Genomic DNA, 25,651 nt, shown 5'->3' with positions numbered 1-25,651 from the left:
GCAGGCATCCAGCAGTTAGTGAATCTCATATTTTAAAACCAAGGCAGAGGAGAAGAAATGGTTTTGAGAATTAAAAAAAATTAGGCTTAACAAAGCCTACTTTTAATAATACATGAATGATAGAAGGTTGCTAAGTATACTCTTACAAAACAGTGTAGCACTGTTAGCCTTTGTATATGTATAGGGGGTTAGGTGCAGTTAAAAATAAAAGATGAAAATAACTCATGAGGGCAAAAGCAGGTTTTTAAAATAAAAGTTCTTTTCCTCCCCCCTTTGCACAAAGCTCATGCAGTTACATTAAAATGAAGGGATTCTAGTAAGGCTTATTGAAACTTGAAAGCCTCAACTTGCTCCAATCTAGAGGCTTCAGGGAATAATAAATACCATTTACACTTTGATAGCGGTTTTCGGTGTTAGAATGAGATCGTGATAATCCTTTCTTCACCAGTTGATTGGCTCAGTCAGGATGCTTGGATTCAACTTAATATGATCATTTTTCCATCCTATATGGGATGTTCTAGTACAGATCAGAAGTTGGAATGATCCATAAATAGTGTGGCAAACGTTTCCAATTTAAACTAGAAATTTGGTTAGTGTTAGCAGTGGCTTAACGAAGTTTTCATTGAACTTACAGTGTTGCGAACACAGGCTGCAAGCACCGATGGTGGCCAGCCTCATTACCCTTTGTAGGAGCATTGTCAAAACTGTGGCAGAAATTACTACTTTGTTGGTATTGTATATGATGATTTATACGGTGTTAGTATTTCAGGTTAAAAGCATACAAACGGGAAATACTAGTGTAAAAGTATAATTTTAATGAAATATTAAAAGAGTGAAGACATTTTAATGTAACTTTCTTTGTCTTTATTTTGAAGAATTCAGAAGGAACTTGCAGAAATTACGTTGGACCCGCCTCCCAACTGTAGGTAAGTACTTACGGATTTTTATGTATTTGTATCTTTTGCGGAAGAGGTAATTGAACTGTTGGTCTGATGCACAACTATTGTTGTTGTAGCCTGATTAGTTAGTAAAAACATCATTGTGGTTTGGACTTTAATGATTGTGGAAGACAGTGGTGGTGGTTGTCTCTGTAGAAATGGGATATTCCGCAAGTACGTTTGCAGCGGTAGAGTGGCGTCACCAAAAGACAGAGTAACGCAATAACAATAAGGTAGTGAAATTATAGGGTAACAAATACAGTCACCTTTTAGTGAAAGAGGCGTGAGGGTTTTAAATGACTTCTTCAATGGTGCAATAACAGCGTGGGTAAAATATTTGCTATTTGATAATTATTCAATTGTTATCCTGTTGGAAATTGATTTTTAAAAGTGCTGGAACATTAAACAGTGTTCTTCATGGTTTACATTACTTCTTGTCGTCATGGCTTGTGACTAAGTCAGAACGGGTGATTGGAGGCAGGTTGAATTTAAAACGCTCTCTCCTTTATGACCACATACCCTCAACTTTCTGGTCTGAGTTTACTTATAGGAAGTTAACGTGCTTGCCCAGAAATGATTAATGACGTGCAGGTACGTAGTGGAAAGAGGAGAGAAACTGTCTCCCACCTTAAACAGTATCTTGCATCTGGTGCTGTAGTTGCAAGATGGCTGTTTGGCTGTTTTAAGACAATTCTTTCTGTTTTGATGTGAACTCAGTGTTGAAACCAGGCCAGTGTGGAGTTTTTGTCGTTTAAATTGGTGGTGGTGTGCATCAGAGGTGAGAGGGCAGGTTTCCAATATTGAGTGCGTTGTTGGGTGTGATTTCTGATTTCACTGATTTTGTTTTTATATGAAAGCAAAGACAGCAACTGTGGTTGTTAGTGAAAGTGAAAGTTTTGCAGATGGCTCTGTGGCTAGTTGACAGCTATTTTGTGTAGGAAAAATTCTAATAAGACTTAAAGTTTGTGGTGAATTTAATATGGTTCTTTACATGAGAGTCATATAAACTTGCAATAATAACGTTCGAAGTAAGTTTCACTCAGCTAGAACAAATGATGCTTTATTAGGAAAAACTTTAATAGTAAGACTTTTTTTGGTCACACTTAAGACTATGTTACATCAAAGCTGTTTCAGATGACAGATCATTGTTTAGGCTTTGGTGGCCAATTTGTGTAAGTGGATTGATTTGTGGAAAAACTTCAGTTTGAATTAAACTAAAATCCCTTGTTTCTTATGATAATATTTGGTTTAATGGTTTGAATCTTTTTTTTAATAAACTGTGTTTTACCTCATATATTATTTTTGTTACCTTTTTACAAACAACTGAACTGGTAAATATGTGAACTTAGTTTATACACTTATTTGCTTAAATTTTGACAACAGATTCTTGGCAAAATAAACTAATTGCTTTGTTTTGATGAGCTTGTTTAAGGCTCACTTTTGATAAATGAAATCCACATATAACATGTGATGATTAGACTGTTTGCAACTTTACTATCATATATTATTTTCTAATGCATTAGTCTAATTTAGCCTTGACTTACTACAAATAATAATTTAACTTAGATTAAACCGATATATTGTAAACATGCATGAAAACTGGAGAGTCTGTGAAAGGAATTACATAATGGTTATTATTACTTAAATAAATAATTGAACCATAGTTCTATTTAATGTAAAAAAGAAAAGCTTAACTATGGTGTCATCTGAAATTTGGGGATTTACTTTTTCACTGAGCCTTAGTTAAAGTATCATTACTGGTTATGTAAGCAAAATATATGTAATAGTTTTACATTTAAAAATGTAGATGTCACACATAATAAGCCCCTCAGACAATCTCAGGAGAGACACCTACTTAGTTTTATTTTCCCCCCATTTTTATTGAGATATTGACATAGAACATTGTAGGAAAGATACCTTGTTTGGTTGATTTGCTGGCTTTGGGAAATTTGCAATGAAATCCTTTTAACCACGTGCAGGTTGGGTAACTAAATTTGCTTCAGAAGCAAGGACTATTGGTGAAGTGTCTTTAGCTCCTTTTATGACCCCCAAATAGTTGATTGGACTGATCACGCAGACGCTAAGATCATGTACACCTTCATGTTTGTGGTGCTCCCCCTGGCAAAGGGTCCGCTGTGCTGGGGCTGGCTGGGAAGTGGTGATTACCTCCAGGTTCCCTGCGTGCTTGCGCCGCTTCACTTAGACGTTCACGTGCTTGTATTAAGTGGATTGCTGTGGCCTTTGGAGTTTGGGTGTCAAATATTTGATTGTGGTTTATAGTAAATCTTCCCATCTATATTTCAATGAGAATGTAGTCACTATCTTCAGAAAGAGAAGGTAGAACAATTTTGGTTGGGCATGTTTTTGGCACAAGGTTAACAGTGCTTTTGTGGTTGATCTTTTAAAAGTGCTGTGCTGTCTTTATGTGTGTCCTACTGACTGTAATGAATTAGTTTATAGAAGTGTAGTAATTAAAGCCATCTGCCTGATAGAGTCAGAATCCCCGGTCGCCTAAGTATTCCCTTTTGTTACACTTCCTGGGACAGGTGCCTCTCACAGCCCTGCTTTTTGGTGGCTTGGGTACTTGTTAACTCACTGTCGCAGGTAAAGATAACGTGTGGGGAAGCATCGGTGTGTTCAGGCAATCCAAGTGGAGAAGGATTTTATCTGTTAGCTGTCTCGGTGAGGGTGGGTGTGTGTCACCTTCCACTTGGAGTGTGGTTTATTCTTATTTTCTGGAACTTAAGAGGCTAGTACAGCCCAGTTCTGTGTGTATGTCAGGTTAGAGATGGGACTTCCGAGTCTCAGTGCATCTCTTATGTGATGTCCGGGTAAGCAATTCTTGGATTTGTATTGCAGGAACTAGCATGTGTTTATCCTCTACTGCAGTATTGTTTAAGTTTTTTTTTTTTTTTTCAGGTTTTGAACAAACTTAATCTTTTAAAAGAGCATGCACGAAACATTTTGACAATAAGTTACATTATTTCTTCTTATAGGAAACACCTGCCTATACATTTTTTGGTTTTCTTTTCACATTTTTTTTGTTGTCTTTGAGGTAAAAATGCAATAATACTGTTTTTTTCTTTTTTAGGCTGCGTAAAATTAATTCTTTTTTAATATTATAATATTAGAATTAATGTTTAACAACAAAACTTTATGATATATCTAAGAAAACAGTTTGTGTTCATAAAATCATAAGGTCTGTAGGGCTGTGGGCATAGAAAATTGTGCATAATGTGTGTGAAATTTGGTTATTTACGTAGAGTAGTCTCTGTAAATAGTAGAATGTATTTTGCTTAGTCTTATGTTTTTTTAAATAAATTCATTTATTTTTTGGCTGCGTTGGGTCTTCGTTCCTGCACGCTGGCTTTCTCTAGCTGCGGCGAGCGGGGGCTACTCTTCATTGCGGTGCGCAGGCTTCTCATTGCGGTGGCTTCTCTTGTTGCGGAGCACGGGCTCTAGGCGCACAGGCTTCAGTAGTTGTGGCACACGGGCTCAGTAGTTGTGGCGCATGGCCTTAGTTACTCCGTGGTATGTGGGATCTTTCCAGACCAGGGCTCGAACCTGTGTCCCCTGCATTGGCAGGCGGATTCTTAACCACTGCGCCACCAGGGAAATCCTTACTCTCATTTATGATTGATATCATAATGGAGCCATGACATTTGCAGGGGCTCTCTCCTGAGACCGCTGCAGATCCATAAATGTTTTGGTACCGCCAGCTGAGTTGGAGGTGCTGGGCTGTTGGCTAGAGTTGCTCACGACCTCAGTGCCCTGCACACCAGCTTAGCTTGTAGATGACTAAGTTGTGACTTTCAGGACTCTTCACAGTTGTCAAAAACACAGATTTTAAATCTGTAAATGTGTTAGTGTTTTCATTTATATTTCCCTGAGGTTAGGGGAAAACTGGCAGCTAGCTAGAAAAATTGCTGCATTAAAATAAAAATTTCTGTCATCCTGAGGATAACCTGTTTCTCTTTATTGCAGAGAAAAGCTAAGTTCAAATTCTGTTATGATCTGATACTGCCCAAGTTTATATTAGCTCTATGAGCATGGAGCTGACAGAGATCCTTACTACTTCTTGCAAGTAGAGACTGTGGTAAAATGATCCGTTTGGATTTGACTTTTGATTTACTAATTGAGCAAATAAAAGGAGGGGATACTTAAAAAGAGGATGTAATTCAGTTATATTAGCAGTTTTTACTCTTATTGTTATGTTTCAATTATCTGCTCACTGAACACAGGCTCTGCTTTATTTTTTAATTGTAACAGCTTTATTGAGATGTGTAATTTACAGTATAAAATTCAGTGGCTTTTAGTGTCTTCCCAGTCTTAAACATCCATCACAATCGGTTTCACATTTTGGCCGCCCCAGAAAGATAACACCGCACCTTTTAACAATCACCCCTTTCCCATTCCCTCTCAATTTTGCCGCCACCCAGCCCTAGGCAACCATCAGCCTCCTCTCTGTCACCATAGATTTGCCGTCTGGATATTTCATATAAACGGAATCATACAGTATGTGGCCTTTTGTGACTGGCTTCTTTCACGAAGCATCATGTTCAAGGTTCATCCATGTTGTAGTGCCATCAGTACTTAATTTATGTCTTTGAATAATATTCCATTGTGAGGATATACTACATTTTATCTGTCTGTTCATCGGTTGATGGATGTTCGGACTGTTTCCACTTTTTGGTCATTGTGAATAATGCTGCTCTGAACATTTGTGTACAGGGTTTTGTGTGGACATTTGTGTTCATTTCTCTTGGATATATACCCAGGAGTAGAATTGCCGGGTCATATAGTGACTGTGTTTAACCCTTTGGGGAACTGCCAGACTGTATTCCAGAGTGGCTGCACCATTTTACCTTGCTCCCAGCAGTGTATCAAAGTTCCAGTTTCTCCATAGCCTCAGCAGTTGTTACTTTCTGTCTTTTAATGATAGCCATCCTAGCAGGTGTGAAGTAGTATGTCATTGTGGTTTTGATTTGCATTACCCTGTTGAATAATGATGATGATGACCCATCTTTTCATATGCTTATAGGACATTTTTATATCTTCTTTGGAGAAATGTCTATTCAAATTCTTTGACCATTTTTAAGTTGAGTTTTGTCTTTTTGTTGCTGAGTTGTGTTATTTATTTTGAATACAGGTCTCGTATCAGGTATATGGTTTGCAAATATTTTCTTTCATTCTGTGGATAGTGTTTTCACTTCCTTGATAGTTACTTTTGAAGCATAAAAGTTGTAAGTTTTGATGAAGTCCAACTTATCTACTTCTTCTTTTGTTACTTTGCGCGTTTGGCGGCATTTCTATGAAAACATTGCCTAATCCAAGACTAAGAAGATTTACGCCTACAGTTTTCTAGTAAGAGTTGTTTTTTAGTTTTAGCTTTTATATTTTGATCTCTGATCCATTTTGTATATGGTGTGAGGTAGAGAGAGGTCCAGCTTCATTGTTTTCCTTGTGGATATCCCAGTTATCCCTGCACCATTGCTACAAAGACCATTTTCCCCATTGAATTGGCTTCGTATCCTTTTTGAAAAATCAGTGGATCGTATATGTGAAGCTTTATTTCTGAACTCTCAATTTCATTCCATTGATCTATGTCTATCTGTCCTTCTGCCAGTACCACAGTCTTGATGTAATAAGTTTTGAATCAGAAACTGTAAGTTGTCTCATTTACTTTTCATTGTTTTAACTCATTAGTTAAGGCATTGCTAGAATAGAGGAGGCCGTGACTAGACATAAACCTTACCACTGTCTCACCTTCCTGTTGATGAGAGCCACTTAATAGAGGAAAATGTATTTTCCAGATCCTAGTAACTGAAACAGTATGTAGGAAAACTGTGTGTGTGGGTTAACATTTTTCAAAACTATATTACAGAACAGGAAAGCATTGAGGTAGAAATTGGGGTTAGTGTCTATTTAGGTGTGATCTCCACAAAGAGCCAGCAATGTGAAAATCTAATTATTGTCACTAATTGTTTTTCTTTTTTTGGTTACTATAGTAATATTTATGTAGCATTTTGTAGCTTTTAAAGGATTTTCATATATGATGCAGTTTAGTCTTTTCTGTGAGGCCCCTGGGATTAAATAGTTTGCCCAGGGTTGCACAACTAGAAATGATTGATTTGGATTTGAACCCAGGTTTTCTGATCTTTCATCCTTTATTTTCCAACATGTGTGAGTAGATAGAGAAATACATTAAAAATTACATTTGTGGCTAGCTATTTGTGCTTCAGTTAAGGGGAAAAAAAAGAAAAAAATCAACATGTGAGGCAATCCAAAGTATCATTTATACTGTGCTTGATTTACATTTCTGAATTCCATGAAACAATATTTAGTTGGAACATTTTGAAAAGTAATTCTGTGAGTGTAGTGATTTCTATAACATTCCCTCGTGTGTGTGTTTGTATCGGTGTATATGTTCGTGTTATGTTATTATTACCGGCACTGGTCCAGGTAAAGGATTTCTTTACATTTGACGGTTCCTAGTTCGGGGTCTGCACTTTTAATGCCAAATTGTTTTTCCCTGTTACTCAGCCTGATTCTAGGTCATGTTCCCCTACGTTTCAGTATTTACTGAGGGCTTAATATTGGATCTGTGGTAGGACAAGTGTAGCCTGCAAAAAGATACGCAGATGCAGTTCCTAATCCTACAGAGCTGGTTACAACTAATTGAGAGATAAGACATAAAATGCTTAAAGAACCAAGACCAGGAAAATGATGGTACTGTTGGCAGGAGCTGCCAGTATCTGTGGGCTCTGCAGATCTTAAAATTGATCATGCTTCCCTTCTTTACTTTGGTTGCCCTGAAACGGTGAGCCTTATTTATTCTTTGATCTTAGTATTTAACTGCATTTTGTGTAGAAACCTCAACTCTGGTTGTATTTTATTTTCTTACTCTTTTTTTCCCCCTTATATCTTCTCTTCATTTTATACTTTTCTACCACATACATTTTTTTAAAGCCATCTCAGACTCTTTCTGGAGCAAGGGAGATTATTAGTAAATAAATAGTACGAATAACTGAAAAGTGATGTAAATGTGTATTGGTTAGCAGAATGCTGTAGTGTGTCTTTTTTTTTTTTTTTTTTTGCGTTACGCGGGCCTCTCATTGTTGTGGCCTCTCCCGCTGCGGAGCACAGGCTCCGGATGCGCAGGCTCAGCGGCCACGGCTCACGGGCCCAGCCGCTTCGCGGCATGTGGGATCTTCCTGGACCGGGGCACGAACCCGTGTCCCCTGCATCGGCAGGCGGACTCTCAACCACTGCGCCACCAGGGAAGCCTGAGAGCTCTTTCTTGAATCTCTATATTTCAAATCTTAGCATTCATCTGAGGTTCAGTGTACCTATGAGTGAATAAATACAGTTGCTTATACTAGAAAGCTGATGTCTGTTGACTGCTGCCAGTGTTTGAGGCCCAGTACTGCCTGCTGTAATTAACCAGCATTATCTCACTTAATTGTCATAACTCTCCATGAGGTAGATACTAGTTTTAGACAGTATTTTATAGGTGGGAAGATGGGCTTAGACAGGTTAAATGACTTGTTCAAGGTCACACAGCAAGTAAGTGGCACAACTAGGATTTCAGCCTTGGTGTTTCTGACGTTAAGAGACCAAGGGTTTTGGGTCTTGGCTGTGCTGTCTTCTGTTTGCAAAATAGACATAGGTGAATCAACCTAGAACAGCACTGCCCCATAGAACTTTCTCTCGTGATGGAAGTGTTCTGTATCTGTCATCCATTGCAGTGGCTATTTAGCACTTGAAAGGTGGCTAATCCAACTGAGTAAATTAATTTCTAATTTTACTTAATTTTACTTAATTTAAATTTAGGTAATCATATATGACCAGTGACTACTGTGTCACATAGTTACAGTCCTAGAAAAATAAACACTTCTCAAGCTGAAATTTATGCTTAACTTTAATTTCAGGTAATATTAAACTACAAGGTCATTTTGACCTTCTTAAGGGTGCTTATAACTATGTATTCATTTGTCTTCCCCCTCCCTTCCTGCCGACCACCATTGTAGTCTAACAGCCAGGGACCCCTAACTAACTTATTTTTTAGAGCATTACACATAGTGCCCTTAATTAAGTAAAGGACCCTTGTAAATATTAATATTAGAAAGTATTGGTTAAATTTTTAACAAAATGAAAGCGGTATTGAAAGCATTGTTTTAATTTATTTTTAGTAAGTATTTATTTATTCATGGCTGCGCTGGGTCTTAGTTGTGGCATGCAGCCTTCTTAGTTGCGGCATGCATGTGGTATCTAGTTCCCCGACCAGGGATTGAACCCGGGCCCCATGCATTGGGAGCACAGAGTCTTACCCACTGGACCACCAGGGAAGTTCCTGAAAGCATTCCCTTTAGATAGACTCGTAGGATATTGAAGCAGGAAAGCTTATGGTCTGGCACTTTCTCCAGCCCAGAGAGAAAACAGCACACTTCTCCAAGGAAGTACCGTTTCATGACAAAGCCGGGTCCAGCATTCAGCTCTGATAGGTCAGTGTGTTGCTTATTGCATTGACAGAATGGATATGTTTTATACACTTAGAAAATCTAGATACAATTCACTTTGTGTCCACCTAGAGGGGTGGGATAGGGAGCATGGGAGGGAGATGCAAGAGGGAGGAGATATGGGGATATATGTACATGTATAGCTGATTCACTTTGTTATAAAGCAGAAACTAACACACCATTGTAAAGCAATTATACTCCAATAAAGATGTTAAAAAAAATATGAACCTCAAAAAAAAAGAAAACATAAGGAGACCTGGGAATTCCTATCCATGATCACAGAGTACATTTGAAAGGAGTTGGAGTTACCTTGTCTAGTGGAGTGGGGGGTCATCATAGCTGTGTTTAACTGTTTTCAGAGCCATCAAATGGAAGAGAGATTCATCTGATTCTGTGTGGTTTCAGGGTGTAGAACTAGCAGTGCTGTGTTAAATTAGAAGGAAACTATTTTCTTCTTGATAAAAAGGCTCCGTCTTCATTCAGAGCTGTCCAGAGAAATAATGGACGGCTTCAGGAGGTAGTTAGTGTGTGCCCCGTCTCTGGAGGGATTGAAAATGACCCTGTTTGCTCATTTCAGAGGGATTTTCAGGTGTCAGATGCAAGGTAGTACTAGGATGGTATTTCCCAGCTGCTGGACTCCAGACAGATGAAGTATAATTTATCAGCTTTGTCTTCCTCATCATGGATTTGTGACTCATTTTTTCCCTCTCCTTTGCCTTCTTGGAGCCTGTGGCATGAAATTTGTATAGTTTATTGGCCTGGCTATTTTATTTAAAACAGCCAGTTTATTTGTTGTCAGTTCCATATATGAATTAGTAAGTGAGGCTTTTATTTTCTTTTCTATTTATAACTTTCAAATTTATAAGAAAAGGATGATACCTGAAGAACATGTGGAAATAAGAGCCTGGTGTGGGGTTTAGAGACATTAACTAATATGCAGTAATTTCATCGGCCCCAGATTATGACATGTTATTTCATAAACTCCACTTATATGACATAGTGAAGAAATAAAAATTTTAGTGTTATTCAAATGCCAGTATAAATTGACAATCATCTAATGCAAATCTTTTGAATATTCATTTGGCCAGTAAACATACCTTCAAGTCTATCAAACTATGTGACACACTGTTTGGAATTCTCATGGTTTCCCCCTCCTCCCTTTGGTCCTGGAAAAAATATTTGCATCCTTAGAAATTGAATAAACGTTAATGAAGAAAATTTATATTTTATTTGGTATGTGTTTTTTCTAACATAATTTTTCCATGAGCTAAGCATCTTAGAAATAAAAGAAAATTCAGACTTTCGAAGATTTCAAATGACAGACTATACTGAAGAAACTACCGCTGCTCTTTATACGTTCATGTGGACTGCTGTTTTATTTATGATCTTATTAAGTGATATTCTAAAAGTTTTGTGCAATCTTGTGGGGAGATGGCTGTCATGTCTGTAGGCTGGGGCAAAATTCTGTGGCCTAATGTGTGGGAGCAGAATGTTCTGAGACCTGCATACAAGTGATGAACTGGAAGAAGGTGACAGATTCAGCGCAGGTGCTGGAGGGAAACCCTTTCCTGCAGCCAGGGCAGAGTTTCTGAAGAGTGGCAGCACTGCTTATTGCCTTAGGCAGTGGACATTCTGGCATTAGGCTCAAGCTAGCAGGCAGTGCAGCCCAACACGTGCAGTCTTTGGATTCCAGGCATCCAGGGGGTGAGGAAGGGGGTCTGCAGCAGGGGGACTAGGGCTAGCCTGACCCTGCTGGGGCAGGGACAGTGGTCTAGAATCTGAGAAAGTAGAATAAGGGTTTGGGAGTCAGGCCTTCTTAACTAAGGTAGGGTGGGATTGGCTAGGAGGACTCTCTCAGTTCTTTCTGTGTTGCCTGTCATATTCTGCAGTGTAAGAGAAAGAATTTGTCTTCTTAGCCAAGCCCTCATGTATCACAGCTTGGTTCATAAGTGATATGGAACAGTGTTACGATACTACTTTCAAACAACTGGGATTTGAGGTGGGGGAAAGGAAGGACAAATTTTAAGAGGGGGCAAAGAAATTAAATTTACTGTCCTGTTGCGTTGGTGTCAAATCCTTTAGAAATGTTTAGAGTTCCTAGAATAGATACATTGAAACAAAACCTTGTGCATTTTGCTTTAAATTTGAGTTAGGTATAAGGCACTTTTTGCACTACTTAAGTGGCCTGGACTATCTCTAAGTGGCTTTAGTTACTGCAGTACCAAAAGAACCTCATTATAAGTTAGCTTTGCCTAAAAGGTAAAATGAACCCCAAAGATAACGTTAGAAGAAGCCTCCAATATTTTTGTAGCAGACCTAGTCCGTTCTTAATTATATGCATTAATGGGAAATTAATAACTTCCTATGTTATATAAGGTGAAACATTTAAAAACCATGGAATATGAATTATAGATAGTATCTGAATAATATAACGGACAAAGTGTTTTAAGTAATAAATGTAGGGTAGTCTCCCCAAATATGTAAATATAGGTGATAAAACGTTCAGTAAGTATTTATCAAGATGATCATATGGTAGCTATCTAAAACTCTTTCTCCTTCTCCAAATTATGTACGGGCCAGATGTGTCCCAGCTTTCAAGCAGGGAAAAACTGTTAACAGTTCTTCCAGTTTTTGAGCTCACCAGAGATGTGGGGTAGTGGGTTGGCTGCTGACAGAGAAATCGAGTTGTGCGTGGTTTCTGACGTCATCATTCTCCATACTTGAAACATTTGGTCATTCCCCTGCTTGCCATCATTTTAGGAAGTTAGGGGTTTTGACTGGGACATGATGAAATTGAGTGTAGCTTTGTCATCAGCCAGCAGGGGACTCCTGACTGTGGATTTTGGAGATGGTAAATTTTGGTTGAGCAGATTTTCCCTCTTCTGTGTGGAAGGTAGTCAGAGATGGATGTTCAGTTGGACACGTACATGTAAATGCACCCAGTGACCTTCAGCTCCTCCGTGGTGAGGCCCATCAGCTAGGGATCCAGCTGGGAAGTTTTGACTGATCGACGAAGTGGAGAGTATATTTGAGTAAGCACACGTGTCTAGGTAGGAGATCAGGCAGGCTTACATGGATATTTATGTGCTTACAACATTACCTTTATAACATAGGCATAGTCAAGGACTATTGGGATTGATGCCCTGTAGTCTGCTGGAGGCTTGGGAAGGAGGGGGCCTACTGACACACTGATCCCCACGGCTTAGTCTAAGTGTCTCAGTTTCTAAGTGCTTATTGGAATCTGGGTAGGAGAGAGCAGAAACGCATTTTGCCACCTTGTTGAGGAGTAAGAATTTGTCAGAGGGATAAGAATAACCATCGTGTTTGATAAAGCAGCTGGTCAGAGATTACTAGGGAAGCCTTTGAATAGGCTCAGGATGGCATTGGGGTCTGAGAAACAGCAAAATAAAATTACATTTTTCAGTAAGAATGTGTAAGGTGCTGTTGTATTGAGAAAATAACTATTACTAGGTTAAGTGAGCAATAAAATAAGCGGAGTAGGGTGTATTCTGAGATTAATATCGGTAGTCGTTGAACACTGAACACATGTTTCCTAGGAGCCTGTTGTGTGGTCAGCGCTGCGCTGGGTCTCGGGGTGCAATTACAAATGAGACAGTGGGTCTCCAGCCCCTGCGGCACTTACACTTCAGCTGTGAAGTCAGACTGGGACTTAGATTTAAGAATCCGAAACTACCTCACGGGGAGGGGGCAGTGAGCAGATAAAACACTTGCGATGAAGACGACAAACGGAATGAATTTCAGAGTGGGGACCTACTTGTCCTTTGGGTTTGGAAGGCTCTTCTAAGGAGGTGACCTCGAAACTGAGCGCCCCATGGAGCAGAGGCGTGGAGGCCCCCCCGGCTGTCGAAAGTCACCTGTGCCGAGTCCGAAGCGCGTGCGCGGAGGCGTGGTGTTTGAGCTGGGAGGGGTCCGGTGTGGCAGGGTTCAGGGGACCGTGGAGCTTGCCTGGGGCTGCTGTGCCACAAGGTCAAGTGCTGGGTGAGGCCGGGCCCGGTCGAGCAGGGTTCGGCTTTCCTGCAGATTGAACTGACTGTGGCTGGAGGGGCGTGTAGGCTGCGAGAGGATGGTGTTCTGGATGAGGGTGGCAGCAGCGGAGAGGGAAGGAGGGTAAAGTGAGGTGTGTATCTGGAAGGAGAATTGACAGGGCTTGCTGCTGGATCGATGGCAGAGCTGGGGGGATGTTACAGGAAAGGGAGCAGTCAGGTTGGGTTTGGGTCTGGTGGGGAAAGGGTGCTGCCTGTTCTTGGATGGGGAAGGTTTGCGGAGGGAGGCGGATCAGGAGTCCTGTTGGGCTGTGTCAGCTGGGGAATGTCTGCGGGACATCCAAACGGAGATGTGAGACAGGCAGCTGAGCGTGACTTGGAGTCACGGAGAGCTGGAAATATCAAGAGAGGTGTCGTAATCAAGATATGTAAGTCCACAGGGATTGATGCGTTTCTGTATGGAAAGGGTATGGGAGAGGAAGCGGACCCAGGACTAGGCCCGCTGAAAGCATAGCATCTGGAGATGGGTAAAGGAGAAGGGGCCGTGAAGGAGGCCTAAGGAGCTGGCCCTCCAGGGAGCAGGGGGAAAGCCAGCAGAGAGGGTTCTCTGAAGCCAAGAAGGAAGGGCACAGCACTTAGTCCTTGGTGAGCGGATCTGAAATTGATCATGAATGAAATTTTTAAGTGAATGAAAAGTGGAGTAAGGTCATAATTCCTCTCCCCGCCAGGAAAGTAATAAGTGAATAAAGACTATCAAGCCACACTGAGATTTCAAGAGTAATTTATTGTGTAATTTTTCAAGATTATTCATATGACCTATTCAACCAGACTCCATAGCTGGGCTCAAGAGGGCTCAAGCACGATACTGCCCACGGGAATGCTGGCGAGTCAGGCTCAGGGGCCAGCTGAATTAGGAACACTTTTGAGAACTCGCAGCCCGGCTGTGACCACGGACTGACCACAGCCGGCTGCGCGTGGGTCGTTATTTATTGCCTTCCTCTTAATCTAGTGTGCTTCTCACTAGAGAAGAAGTCAGTGCTGACTGCGTGTCAGTTTGTGTGCATCTGTTTCCCGTTCTCTTGGAGCACACAGCCCAGCGCTCTTCACTTCTGTCACTGAGAGAGAGCTGTCAGGGATGTAGTACTTGGAGAACAGCAAAGGCTGCTTTTAGAGCCAGGGTTGGCTCAGGTGTACTTGCGGACATTTCCTGTGGGTGTGTGGCTTGCCTGTCTCTCTGTCACCGTTCCTGCCTGTGTCCGTGTGTGAAGAGGCCAAATAGCAATAGCAGAGCTGGAAAGCCTTTCCCTACACAGGTGCATAAGCATAGCCTTCTCTCCATGTCTTCCATCTGGGCTTCAAGGCCTAGCTCAGATGTCACCTTTGTTCTATGATTTTCTCTGCTCTCAGCGTACCCACGGCACACGTTCCTTTGGGTTAGAGAGGCAGTATTGCACAGTTGTTTCTTGCACGGGGACTGCCTAGGTTTTCTATACTTAACCTCTTAGTCTAGTTATACAACTTCTCTGTGCCTCAGTTCCCTTACTTGTAAAGTCCCATGAGTTTGTGTGACGATTATGTGAGTTAGCGTATGTAAAGGACTGAAGGGTAGTGCCTGCCACATAGGGCTCCATAACTGTTAGTCGTTGATGCAGTTAGTGTTATTTATAAGGGTTACATGCATTTACTGTCTTCCTTTGTTTTGAGGATGGTGAAGGCATATGATATATGTAATTCACTAACTTCTCAGTATGGTATATTGCATGTAAGAGGCACTCAACTATTTTTGGCATTATTAAGTTGTTAAGGCAGAGAAATTCTGAATGTTTTATTTTTCTCTAAAAAGCTAAGCGTACTGCTTGGTGGTCAATATCTCTTGATAAAGATGTTCCATTTTCGTTTGTATGTGGACATCTCAGCTGGGCTGAGGTCAGTAAAAAGAAGATGATTAGAAAATTCATTAGGAGGTTGTAGCGAACATTTTATCACTAAATACTAAATTAACTCATTACTTTTTCATGTTTACAGAGCTCATTAATTGGGGTTGTATTTATTGTCAGCTTTGTCTTTTTCCTTAAATTGTAATCTTTAGTTCTTTATGGTAATTACTCTCCATGTGAGGTACTTTGCTTCATTCTCACAGGTATGTAAGTTGTCTTAGTTCTTGTGTCTTGTAGCAGGGCCTACCACCATCAGTAGTTTGGGAGAGTAATAGTTGTTGAAAGGTATAAGCTCCTACTTAAGCTAAAAAATATTCTGTATAATGCAGTTAATAAATAGAATCTTAATATATTTGTTAAATATTTCATCATAACATGAGCTGAAGTTTGGTTTTAAGCTCTCATACAAGTTTCTGGGAGGGGATGGGAAATCTTCTTTTAAGATAAAAAGTTTTTTCAGTGTTTTCCAGTTTGAAAAACTTTTCTGATGATACAGTTCAACAGCCATGAGTGTATTCAGTGTACATGGGTAGTAGCTCTTGGCATTTTTAATCAGCTTACCTCCAAGTCCTTAGTGCTTTGGGGATAACTGTAAGATATGGCTTCTTGACTTTAGGAGCTTATAATCTTAATTGTTGTAATAAGGCTGACTCACTCGAAATAGAGAACATTATCAGACAGTATACAAAGGAAGTGTGGTGTATTGAAGTAGTAAGATAACTCATCTAGCAGTCTCGTTCATTCATTCGCCAAAACCCTTTTGAGCACCTCTTTCTCACTGGAGTCAGAACCTCTGAATTTTAGTCCAGGATCTGCCACTGAGAAGTTGACCAAGCCCCTTGTCTTTCCTTACTCTGCCTACCTCGTAGAGTGAAAGGAAGAGCAGACACAGCAACATGTATGGGAGCTCCCACGACACCAAAGCGCCCTGCAAATATAGAGGGTTGTATAATGCTAAACCATCAGAGGCAGGCCACACGTCTGGTGGCAGTTAAAAGAAACAAACCAGTGGCGGCTGGGACAGCCAGGGGTCCCAGAATGAACCTTGACGGCTGGGTGGGATTGTCCCCCCGGAAGACAGTGGGGGAGAGGCTGTTTCTAAAAGCCAGGGCACAGGATTGATGCAATAGTTGGAGAAAGAAGAGTAAGATGGAAAAATTGTCAAATTGTGTGTTTTTGGAAGATGAAGCGTTCTGCGTGACTGAGTTTGTTGAACAACTGAACTGTGTCCTTTCAAGTTTACAAATTTCTATATTTCTAAAATGAGTTTTGCATTTCCCTCCCCTCTAAAACAGAGGATACTGAGTTTAACATTCTCTTGTTCATTTAGGACTTACTCTGTAATGCAGTTGATAGATCACGGAACTGCCAAGTTATTGAGGTGTGTAAGGATTTTACCTAATACCCTATAAAGGATCTTGGGGTACTATCTTCTTTTAAATTGAGATATAATTTATATATCATAAAATGCACCCTTTAAGGGTGTGTCATCCAGTGGTTTTGATGTACCCATGAAGTCGTGCAGCCTCGCCACTACTATTTCCAGAACACTTTCATCACCCCACAAGAAACCCCAAACCTAATAGCAGTCATTTCCCATTCTCGCCCGCTGCCAGTCCCTGGCAGCCACTGGTTGACCCTCTCTATCTCTGTGGATTGGTCTATTCCGGACATTTCACATAAATGGAATCATACAAGGTGCGGCCTTTCGTGTCTAGCTTCTTTCACTTAGCATAATGAAAACATTCAGTTTTATAATAAAAAATGCTAGTCAAATAAATTGAATGGGGGTGGGAGGTTTAAGAGAGCCCATGAAAGGAGGAAGGTGAAATAAGAGGGAAAAGGATGAGATCAGAATAAATTCAGATTTAGGGAACATTGAGTATCTGTAACCTTGGTGCTGTGTAAATTATTGGGTGATAAAGCAGAGGAGGTTCTAAAAGCTATGCTGGTATTTCATCCTTGGGTTGATGATAATTGGACTTGGAGTAGAAAGAAGTTATATGCTCTTAATGTAAAGAATTGCAAAATGAGCCCTTTGGAAAGGAGTTGGGAATGATTCAACTTTTATTCCTCTTTTAAAAAGTATAATTCCCACTTCTTCCCAGTTTCCATTATTTGAGATATGTAGGGTCTTGCTCCATGGCACCAGCCTTGTCCTTGGTTTTTAATATATATATACTCATGCATACATACATACATACACAGACACACATACATATGTGTATATATATGTGTGTGTGTGTGTGTGTGTGTGTATATATATATATATATATTTTTTTTTTTTAATTGCAGAGCAGCCCGTTGAATTTTGGAAATACTGACTGGGAGAGTAGGCGTCTCAGTAGTTTCCCTTTATTCCTTATTGCTTAATATCTAAGGTTTGGATAATTGGCTAAACATTCACATTTTATTAACCGGTAATTCCCTTTTTTCATTTATTTCATTGACAGTCTTGCCTCCCTCCATTTCACTTAAATTATGATTCTTTAGCTTCATAATTCTTACAGGGTTAATTAATCTTTGTTTTGTTTTAAAGTTGTGCTAATGCGCCAGCCTTTAAAATTAAAAAAAAAAATCTTATTAGGTAAGCAGCTGACTTGGGTAATGCTTGAAATAGGGCAGTGTGTGTCGCTGCCTAGCAGTGTTCTTATATTAACCATCAGTACTCAGTTCTGGCTGTACCATGTTGTCATTAGTAAACAGTCATGGTCCAGTGATTTTGTTTGGGGAGAAAAGCTGTCACTAAATAGTTTTGTTTCTTTGGTGCATAGTAGTACCATTTATGATGCCAATACGATCCTGCAGGGCTTACTGTGTCTGCAGTGAAAGATACAGATGAAATCTGACAGAGTCTTTGGGCATTTTCACCTCTAAGCATTATACATCTACTACAGGGGCAAATTAAGCCTTCTGTATTGTTGCGCTGTGATTATTTAAGCTGACTGGATAGCCTAAGTATTTTCTCTGTTTGCCCATATTCACTTTTCTTGTGACCTTTAATGATAGAGCATTACATAGATGTACTAAATAAAGATGAATAGTATTGAAAAACTTTATTATATTGATTAGCTAGTCAAGTTGATGTTAACAGTTAAGATTTAATCTTATTGTTTAAAATTATTTTTGTTTAGCTGTCTATGAAATAAACCCTATCATTTAATATTTAACCTCTATGTCTGGCTTCCTACTCAACGCTCCATTTGAGTATTTAATAGACACCTCAAAAGTAACAAGTCCAAAACTGAGCTCCTGTTTTCCCTTCCAAGTCGGCTTCATCCACAGTCTTTGCATCTCAGTTAATAGCAACTCATCTTTCCAGTTAGCAAAACACTCTGGAGCTATCCTTGATCTCTCTCTCTGTCTCTTCTGCATCCATCCTGTCACCACATCTTTTTAACCTGACCTTCAGAACATACCTTGAGTCCAACCACTGCTGCCTTCCTTGTTGTTACTGTTTTGGTCCAAGCCATCTTCCTTTATTTCTTGCTTGAATTCCTACCAGGTCTCCCCACTTCTATCTTTCCTTCTCTGTAGTCAGTTCTTAACATGAGAGAATGGTCCTTTAAAAATGGAAGTCAGGGGCTTCCCTGCTGGCGCAGTAGTTGAGAGTCCGCCTGCCGATGCACGGGACGCGGGTTCGTGCCCCGGTCCGGGAAGATCCCACATGCCGCGGAGCGGCTGGGCCCGTGAGCCATGGCCAATGAGCCTGTGCGTCTGGAGCCTGTGCTCCGCAACGGGAGAGGCCACAACAGTGAGAGGCCCGCGTACCGCAAGGAAAAAAAAAAAAAAGAAATGGAAGTCAGATCGCTTTACTCCTCGGATTCCCGTTACAGTGACCTGTGAAATGCTAAGTGATCGGGTCCCTGTCCATCTCCCGGTCCTCACTGCACATCCTCTTGACTCCTCTGCGCCTGCTGCATCAGCCTCTGCTGTTCTCCAGACGTGCCAGACGCGCTTCCACGCCGTGGTCTCTGCCCTGGCTCTGTCCTCTGTCTGGGTTGCTCTTCTTTTAAAAGCTGCGTGACTTGCTCCCTGACCTTCATTCTTTCCTCAGATGCCACCTCAGTGAGCCTGCTCTGAGCGCCCTGCCTCAGCACGCCCAGTCTTCTTTACTCTGCTCTATGAATTCTTTCCGTGGGCCTAGACAGCCGACACTTCCTCTGCGACTTACTTGTGATCGCGTGTATTCTCTTCTCGCCCATTAGCCCGTGAGTATCCTGAAGGCACTGATAATTTACTTGTTCAGCGAAGCCCACTTTGTTGGCACCGGGACATTACTAGCACCTGAGAAGCCTCCCTTGTTTTCCTTTCCATCACACTTCTCCCCAGCCCGATGGCTTTTTAACATTGTTTTTAATATATTGGATATCATTCTCACGCAAATAAAGGTCTGTTGAAGAGTGAGTGGTCTGTGCGTAGAGCTTTGTTCTTCAGGTGAGGTTCTAGAGTAACAGCATCCTTTTACCCTGTATTTTCCGGCACAGTCATGACCGGTCCACAAAGCTGGAATGCACTTTGGAACAGAAAGACTATTTTTTTGAGCGTATGGGAGTGTGTTTTAAACTGTTTTTACAGTCTTCTTTGCTTCTTAGGAATACAGTGTCGCAGGGACGACAGCCTTCACCATTTTTACTAAATCTTTATGATTTAGACGATGATACTTTTATTCTGTTGAGAGTGTGGAGTACTTTACAGGTGGATATTGAGGTTAATTATACTGAAAAGTGAAGCAGTACATTCTACTAAATCACAAGTCTTTCTGCTGATAAAAGTGGAATGATTACCATTTAAGCGGTATTAGGTTAATAAATTGGTTAATAAAAGCAATTAAAACCCCTGATTTTCTTATAACTTGCTGTAACTGCTTTTCTTGAAAACAGTTATCATTGAATAGATCTATAAAAACATCAAATAACTATTGAAGTTTAAAAAAAGGGGACTGCAAAGAAAACCTTCAGCACTGTTCTGGTTTGGGTTTTTGGTGAACAAAATTATTCTTCATGTGCTGCACAAGGTCCAGTAATATGAACAAACAGCTTTCATAATAAATAATAATATTAACATTTGTTGAGCACTTATTGTGTATCAGTTCTCATGCCTTATCTTTTATGCTCCCAACAGTTTTATAATGGCAGATACTACAGTTTCACTTTTCTAAATATGTTTTATTCAACTCACAAGCTTCAGTTTTCCTATCAGACCTCAAATATTGGGCTCTTTACCCTACATCCTGTCTCCTGTCCCCCACCTTATACCTGATTTTTTGTTTTGTATCTGATATTCTGAATTTCCTCGAAAGAGCGGCATATACTCATTTTGAAGTTAATGGCTTTATTTAAGGAAATAGTTTATTTAAGGTTTAAAATAATACTGTACTCTGGCTCAGCAAAAAAATTATTCTGCCATTAGTTCAGGCATAATTATTTTGGCAAGTTTACAGCCTTTTTTCAAGCATTGGTTAGGCTAATTGAATGTCTGAATACCTTTATGGTATTAAAAATTTTTTAAATCAGTTGTCTGTAACTAGTATTTCTTTTTCTTGGCCTTAAGGCTTTCCTACCAAACAGTCTTCTTCAGAACACTTAAATGTAATAAGGTGTAGCAGATTTTGTTCCCCTTAATGCCAATTTAGAGAATATTTACCTTTTTGTGAGAATTACGATGCTTCAGGATTTTTCTTTGGACTGCATACTTACTCATTTCCACTTGATATTTTAGCTGCCACTGTGTATCAGTGGTGCAGCCTTGATGATGTTTCCCTCCTCCAGCTACAGAGATTTTTTTCTTTCAAACCTGTACAACTTTATCTCATCATCATTATTATACTTATTAAGGGTGATTTTATAGAAAAACAGATACCCTGAGTTTTATATGGAAAAAAAGAGTAAATTGTTAAGTGGGAAAAACTTTAAATATGCTTAAGTTTTTGTTTTTTTATTTTTTCTTTTAAACATACTTAGGAGAAACTTTTTTTTTTTTTTGCATTACGCGGGCCTCTCACTGCTGTGGCCTCTCCCGTTGCGGAGCACAGGCTCCGGACGCACAGGCTCAGCGGCCATGGCTCTCGGGCCCAGTCGCTCCGCGGCACGTGGGATCTTCCCGGACCGGGGCACGAACCCGCGTCCCCTGCATCGGCAGGCGGACTCTCAACCACTGCGCCACCAGGGAAGCGCAGGAGAAACTTTTAAGATGAATATGCCTTGTGCAGAAATCTTAACCAGGAAAGACTAAATGATCTTTAGTAATATATTCTCACTGTAGGTTGACAGATTCCTATTTGCATACATTATTTATATATAAAGATTAGTACCTAGCTTTGTGGGAACTTTATTTTCTAAAATACATTCTGCCTTTTCACAAGTCACATGACTGTGCAGTCTGCTTTTCAAAGTCAGTGTTCATTAGCCTCCTTAATGAAGGTTTTTACAGTCACGGTGGAAGAGGGCCAACGTTTTACTTTTAGGGCAGCAGCATGATTAACTATGCAAGGTTTGTTTATTGTAGCTGAGTACTAGAGGAGTGCATCAAAGAGGAAAACAGAGAAGATGAGTGAATAACAGCAGTGTGTGAGGCTGGCCAGTTGTAATAATGCCTTCCTTGGGTGGTTCGTGAATTTGTAAGCACATGCTTAGTTTTTCAGTTAACAGGAACTAAAATGTCTAATTTTAATTGCCATTTCTGTTGCACTGCCATAAGGAAATAATGGAAACTTTGCTTGGAGAAATGATTGTATTGGAGACCGTATTCACTACTTGTTACGTGAATAGTCTCCGCCACAGTGGATCCTTCCTAGACTTTTTATCCTTTTTTTCCCATTTTTCAAAAAGCCCCTTCTCCAATACAATCGTTTATGTATACTTTGGTTCTGAACGACTGAGCTCTTTTATACAAATGGATAATGTTAGGAAGTTAATGAAAATTCACTCTAGGGCGCATTATGTTTTGGTTTCTGATTTTATTGAATTAGAGCTAAAGAAAAATGATGCCTTCCAATAACTAATTTAGTAATAATAAATTTGCAGTGGTGTGCAGAGAATTTAGGTCTTGGCTCATCCTACATTTTCTGGGAGAGTCCTTATTTCTGATACTCCTCCTTGTTTTCTTTTTATTAAATACATTTATAAATGAAAATACCCTTTGGGCCTACTTATATATTATGGCGTAGTAAATGTGCTTAGCCAGTATTTTAGGCACTGTGGGGATACACACACACACACACACACACACACACACACACACACAAGATGAGATAGTGAAAGATACTGAGATTACAGTTCCATTTACATAAGAATGGAGGGTCATAAATGAAAAAAAAACCTGCAAAGGTTTTATTGTCCGGTAAGAGGGTATGTAACTGATAATGATAAATAGGTTATATATTGTTCTAAAGAAAGTAAAAGGGAAATATTGAGTTCTCGTACGTGATAGACATTATGCTGAATATTGTCGTGTTCTCATTTATTTAATCTTCCTGACATCTGTCTCAGGTAGGTATCTTCGCCCTCCTTGTGCAGTTGCGGAGACCAAATCCCAGAGGGATTACATTGTTGAAGGTCACACAAAGCCAAGATTCAAATCCTAACTTTAAATCCCATTTTCTTTCTGCTAAATCATAGTAAATGACTAGAAACCCTCAAAGGATATACGTTCTTCAAACTTGACTGAATTGGCAAAGTGTTGGATATCTTTGGTTAAATACTACAACTAAACTTATCAAGAAAGGACATGATAGGCCTTGTTTGGTTCTTAAAAGTACCTGTTCAGGTTAGTAGGGGACTCTTGATGTTCATAATAATAGCGTGAATAATTGAAGCCATCAGAGCAAACAAGCAATTTTGTTTAATAATAATATATTACATTAGAAAGCATCCTCTAGTTTTAAAGGGCCCTTTCATATATGTTATCCGAGCACCTTAAACCTTTTCTTAGATCTACCACATGATTGGTTTTGTTCCCTCTTGACCTTTCTAAAGTGAGGAAGAACCATGCCTCTTTAAGTCCAGAAACTGTCTTTGCGTATTTACATACTTACGTCTTTCATTCTTCCCCAGTAATTATACCCATGGTTGGGCAATTACGGATAAATGGATGGACTAATAAAAGGACAGCTTTCAAAAGGAGGAGCAAGAAGCTTCAGGTTGTTGAAAATAGGCAATAAAATGTATTTTGAGCATAGACTGCCTGGTTATAAGTCAATGAAAAAATGAAACATTTCATCAAACCTTTTTTAAACCACAGTGGCGTATGTGCGTCTTCTCTAAGAATTTTACGAGAGGGCATGACAGGGCACCTGGATCGTTGCCTGGCACTTCGTAGGTATTCAGTCACTACTTGTTAAGTGAATAGTCTCCACCACGGTGGGGACTTTCTAGGCTTTTAATTCTTTTTTTCCATTTTTCAAAAGCCCCTTCCCAAAGGCTACAAAAAATAAGAGAATTTATTAATTGCTGAAACATTATAAAACTAGACTAGTTTTACATATTATTGTTCTGGTACTGTAATACCTGGTTCTTCATTATCTGATGTTTAAATCAGAAAATAACTTTTTTCCGTATTACTTATATCTATGGGTATATCATGTTTTAAGCAGAGATGTTTGGGCCTAAAGAAGAATTCTTCCAGAGTATTGGAAAGGCATCTTTTTGACAGTGGGCTGAATATAGAAGTTGATTTGCAAAGGCACTTCCCATTGCACCTCTCCCCCAGAAATTAGCTTTATAAAGTAATGCTGCGGACATTTACTACTTCTTCCTCCCCTGCTCCTTTTACAAGAGAAACAGTAATTTGTAAAAAGTCACTAGCAAATTCAGTTTGGTTTTCCATTGTACCCAAATAGCAACCCTAAAGGCTCGTCAGTTGTAAAAGTCTTAGTGTTGTATTTTAAAAGGATAGTATTGCCATGTAAAAGTTTTGATTAATATAAAGCTTTAGAAGAGTCCATTGCATGTACCAGGCCAAGTGTATTCTGTGTGCAGTTCCCAATTCTAATAAATTGTGTACTCACTTCTCTCTATTGCAGAAGTATAGATCATGTTGCCCATTTTTTGTAGTTGAATACATTTTCTTCCATCAGCAAGGCAATTATTCATTGGCCGGATGCACCCCAACCTCACACATTTCTGTAGATGATTCCATCAGGTGACTGCCTTAATGACAGGCACCTGATTCCGTTTCTAAACGTGGGAATACTCACTAGGCAATGTGATCTGAATTACCCCACATCCTCACTGGTATTCCTCTCACTTTTACAGGTAGGAAAGGAATTTCTGTGGAATTTCCCTAAGACTTCAACTCAATTCTGTACTATAATCCCTTGTTGAAGGAGAGGTTAAGGGAATCAGGTCATGAAATTGGAAATTGTTCCACAGAATCTGAGTTCTGCCAGCCAAGTGGAATATTGAAAAATTTAGAACATTCAGCATAAAAACATCTCCTGACCAGTTTGCATATGGAAATCTCAAAAAAGAATGTGCCACGTTATATACAATTAAACTATAGTATATAAACATTGAAGTTGTATGGCATCAGAACCACTTTTAGAATTTTTAGTGCAGACATTATCTCATATGCATTGTGTCTAAGTTCAGCTGTGTATACTTAATCTCCCATAAAGGAAAGAGGGAGCATGCTTGGGAGAAATGTAGTCTAAAGAGTGTAGGCGAGAGTCATTCAGCCATTCCTGTCTTCTGATGAGTGAACGTGTATCCTTCAGTGAGAGGCGGGAGGTGCTCTTTCAGTTCTTGATTGTGTTTTATAGTGCGAACAGCTCCCTCTCCTGAGTGTGCCTTCAGTCTTTCTGGAACACGTCAGCCCCTTCGTCTGGTATTCAGCTGAGTGACCAGTGATCAGAGCAGCACTAGAGGAGAACTGGCTGTGCTGGCCTAACTGAGGGACGGCACTTCACTGGCTGGTTTAAGGAGGTGTTCGAAGGAAATTTGACTGTGTGCAGTTTTGCCATTTACGATGACTTCAGAATCTAATTCTGGAGTAAGGTGTGACTCTGCTGTAATTTTACACGAATTAAAGATTAACTAGACGAACAGAGCTGGAGCCAAATGGAGGCATTCGAGAGCAAATGGCTTTGAAAAATCCTGGACATTCAATAAGATGTGCATAGAGAAATAACTCTTTAATCAATCAATTTTCTTTAAGGCCACTTAGTATATTTTCCAACTTCTTAAAACTTCGGGCAAAGAGAAAAAGTGGGAAGCAAGGGATTGAGTCAGGATAGATGTAGTTAAATTAGCCAA

General features: G+C 39.9%; 1 protein-coding gene across 2 annotated transcripts in view; it reads left to right on the top strand.

Moving 5' to 3' along the window:
• Positions 1-25,651, top strand: part of LOC116753107 (ubiquitin-conjugating enzyme E2 E2) — a 353,959-nt gene that overhangs the window by 13,150 nt on the left and 315,158 nt on the right. For both annotated transcript variants that reach the window (XR_004349683.1, XM_032630612.1), the window contains exon 3: positions 876-926. Coding sequence is in view for 1 of the 2 variants with exons in the window: in XM_032630612.1 (XP_032486503.1) it covers positions 876-926 (51 nt within the window). In the remaining variant the exon portion in view is untranslated. The remainder of the gene's footprint in view (positions 1-875; positions 927-25,651) is intronic.

Source organism: Phocoena sinus, chromosome 4 (genome assembly GCF_008692025.1).
Source record: "Phocoena sinus isolate mPhoSin1 chromosome 4, mPhoSin1.pri, whole genome shotgun sequence".
In the NCBI taxonomy this organism is placed as follows: domain Eukaryota; kingdom Metazoa; phylum Chordata; class Mammalia; order Artiodactyla; family Phocoenidae; genus Phocoena; species Phocoena sinus.
The sequence above is the reverse complement of the archived record's forward strand: the minus strand, read 5'-3'. Positions and strand labels throughout refer to the sequence as shown.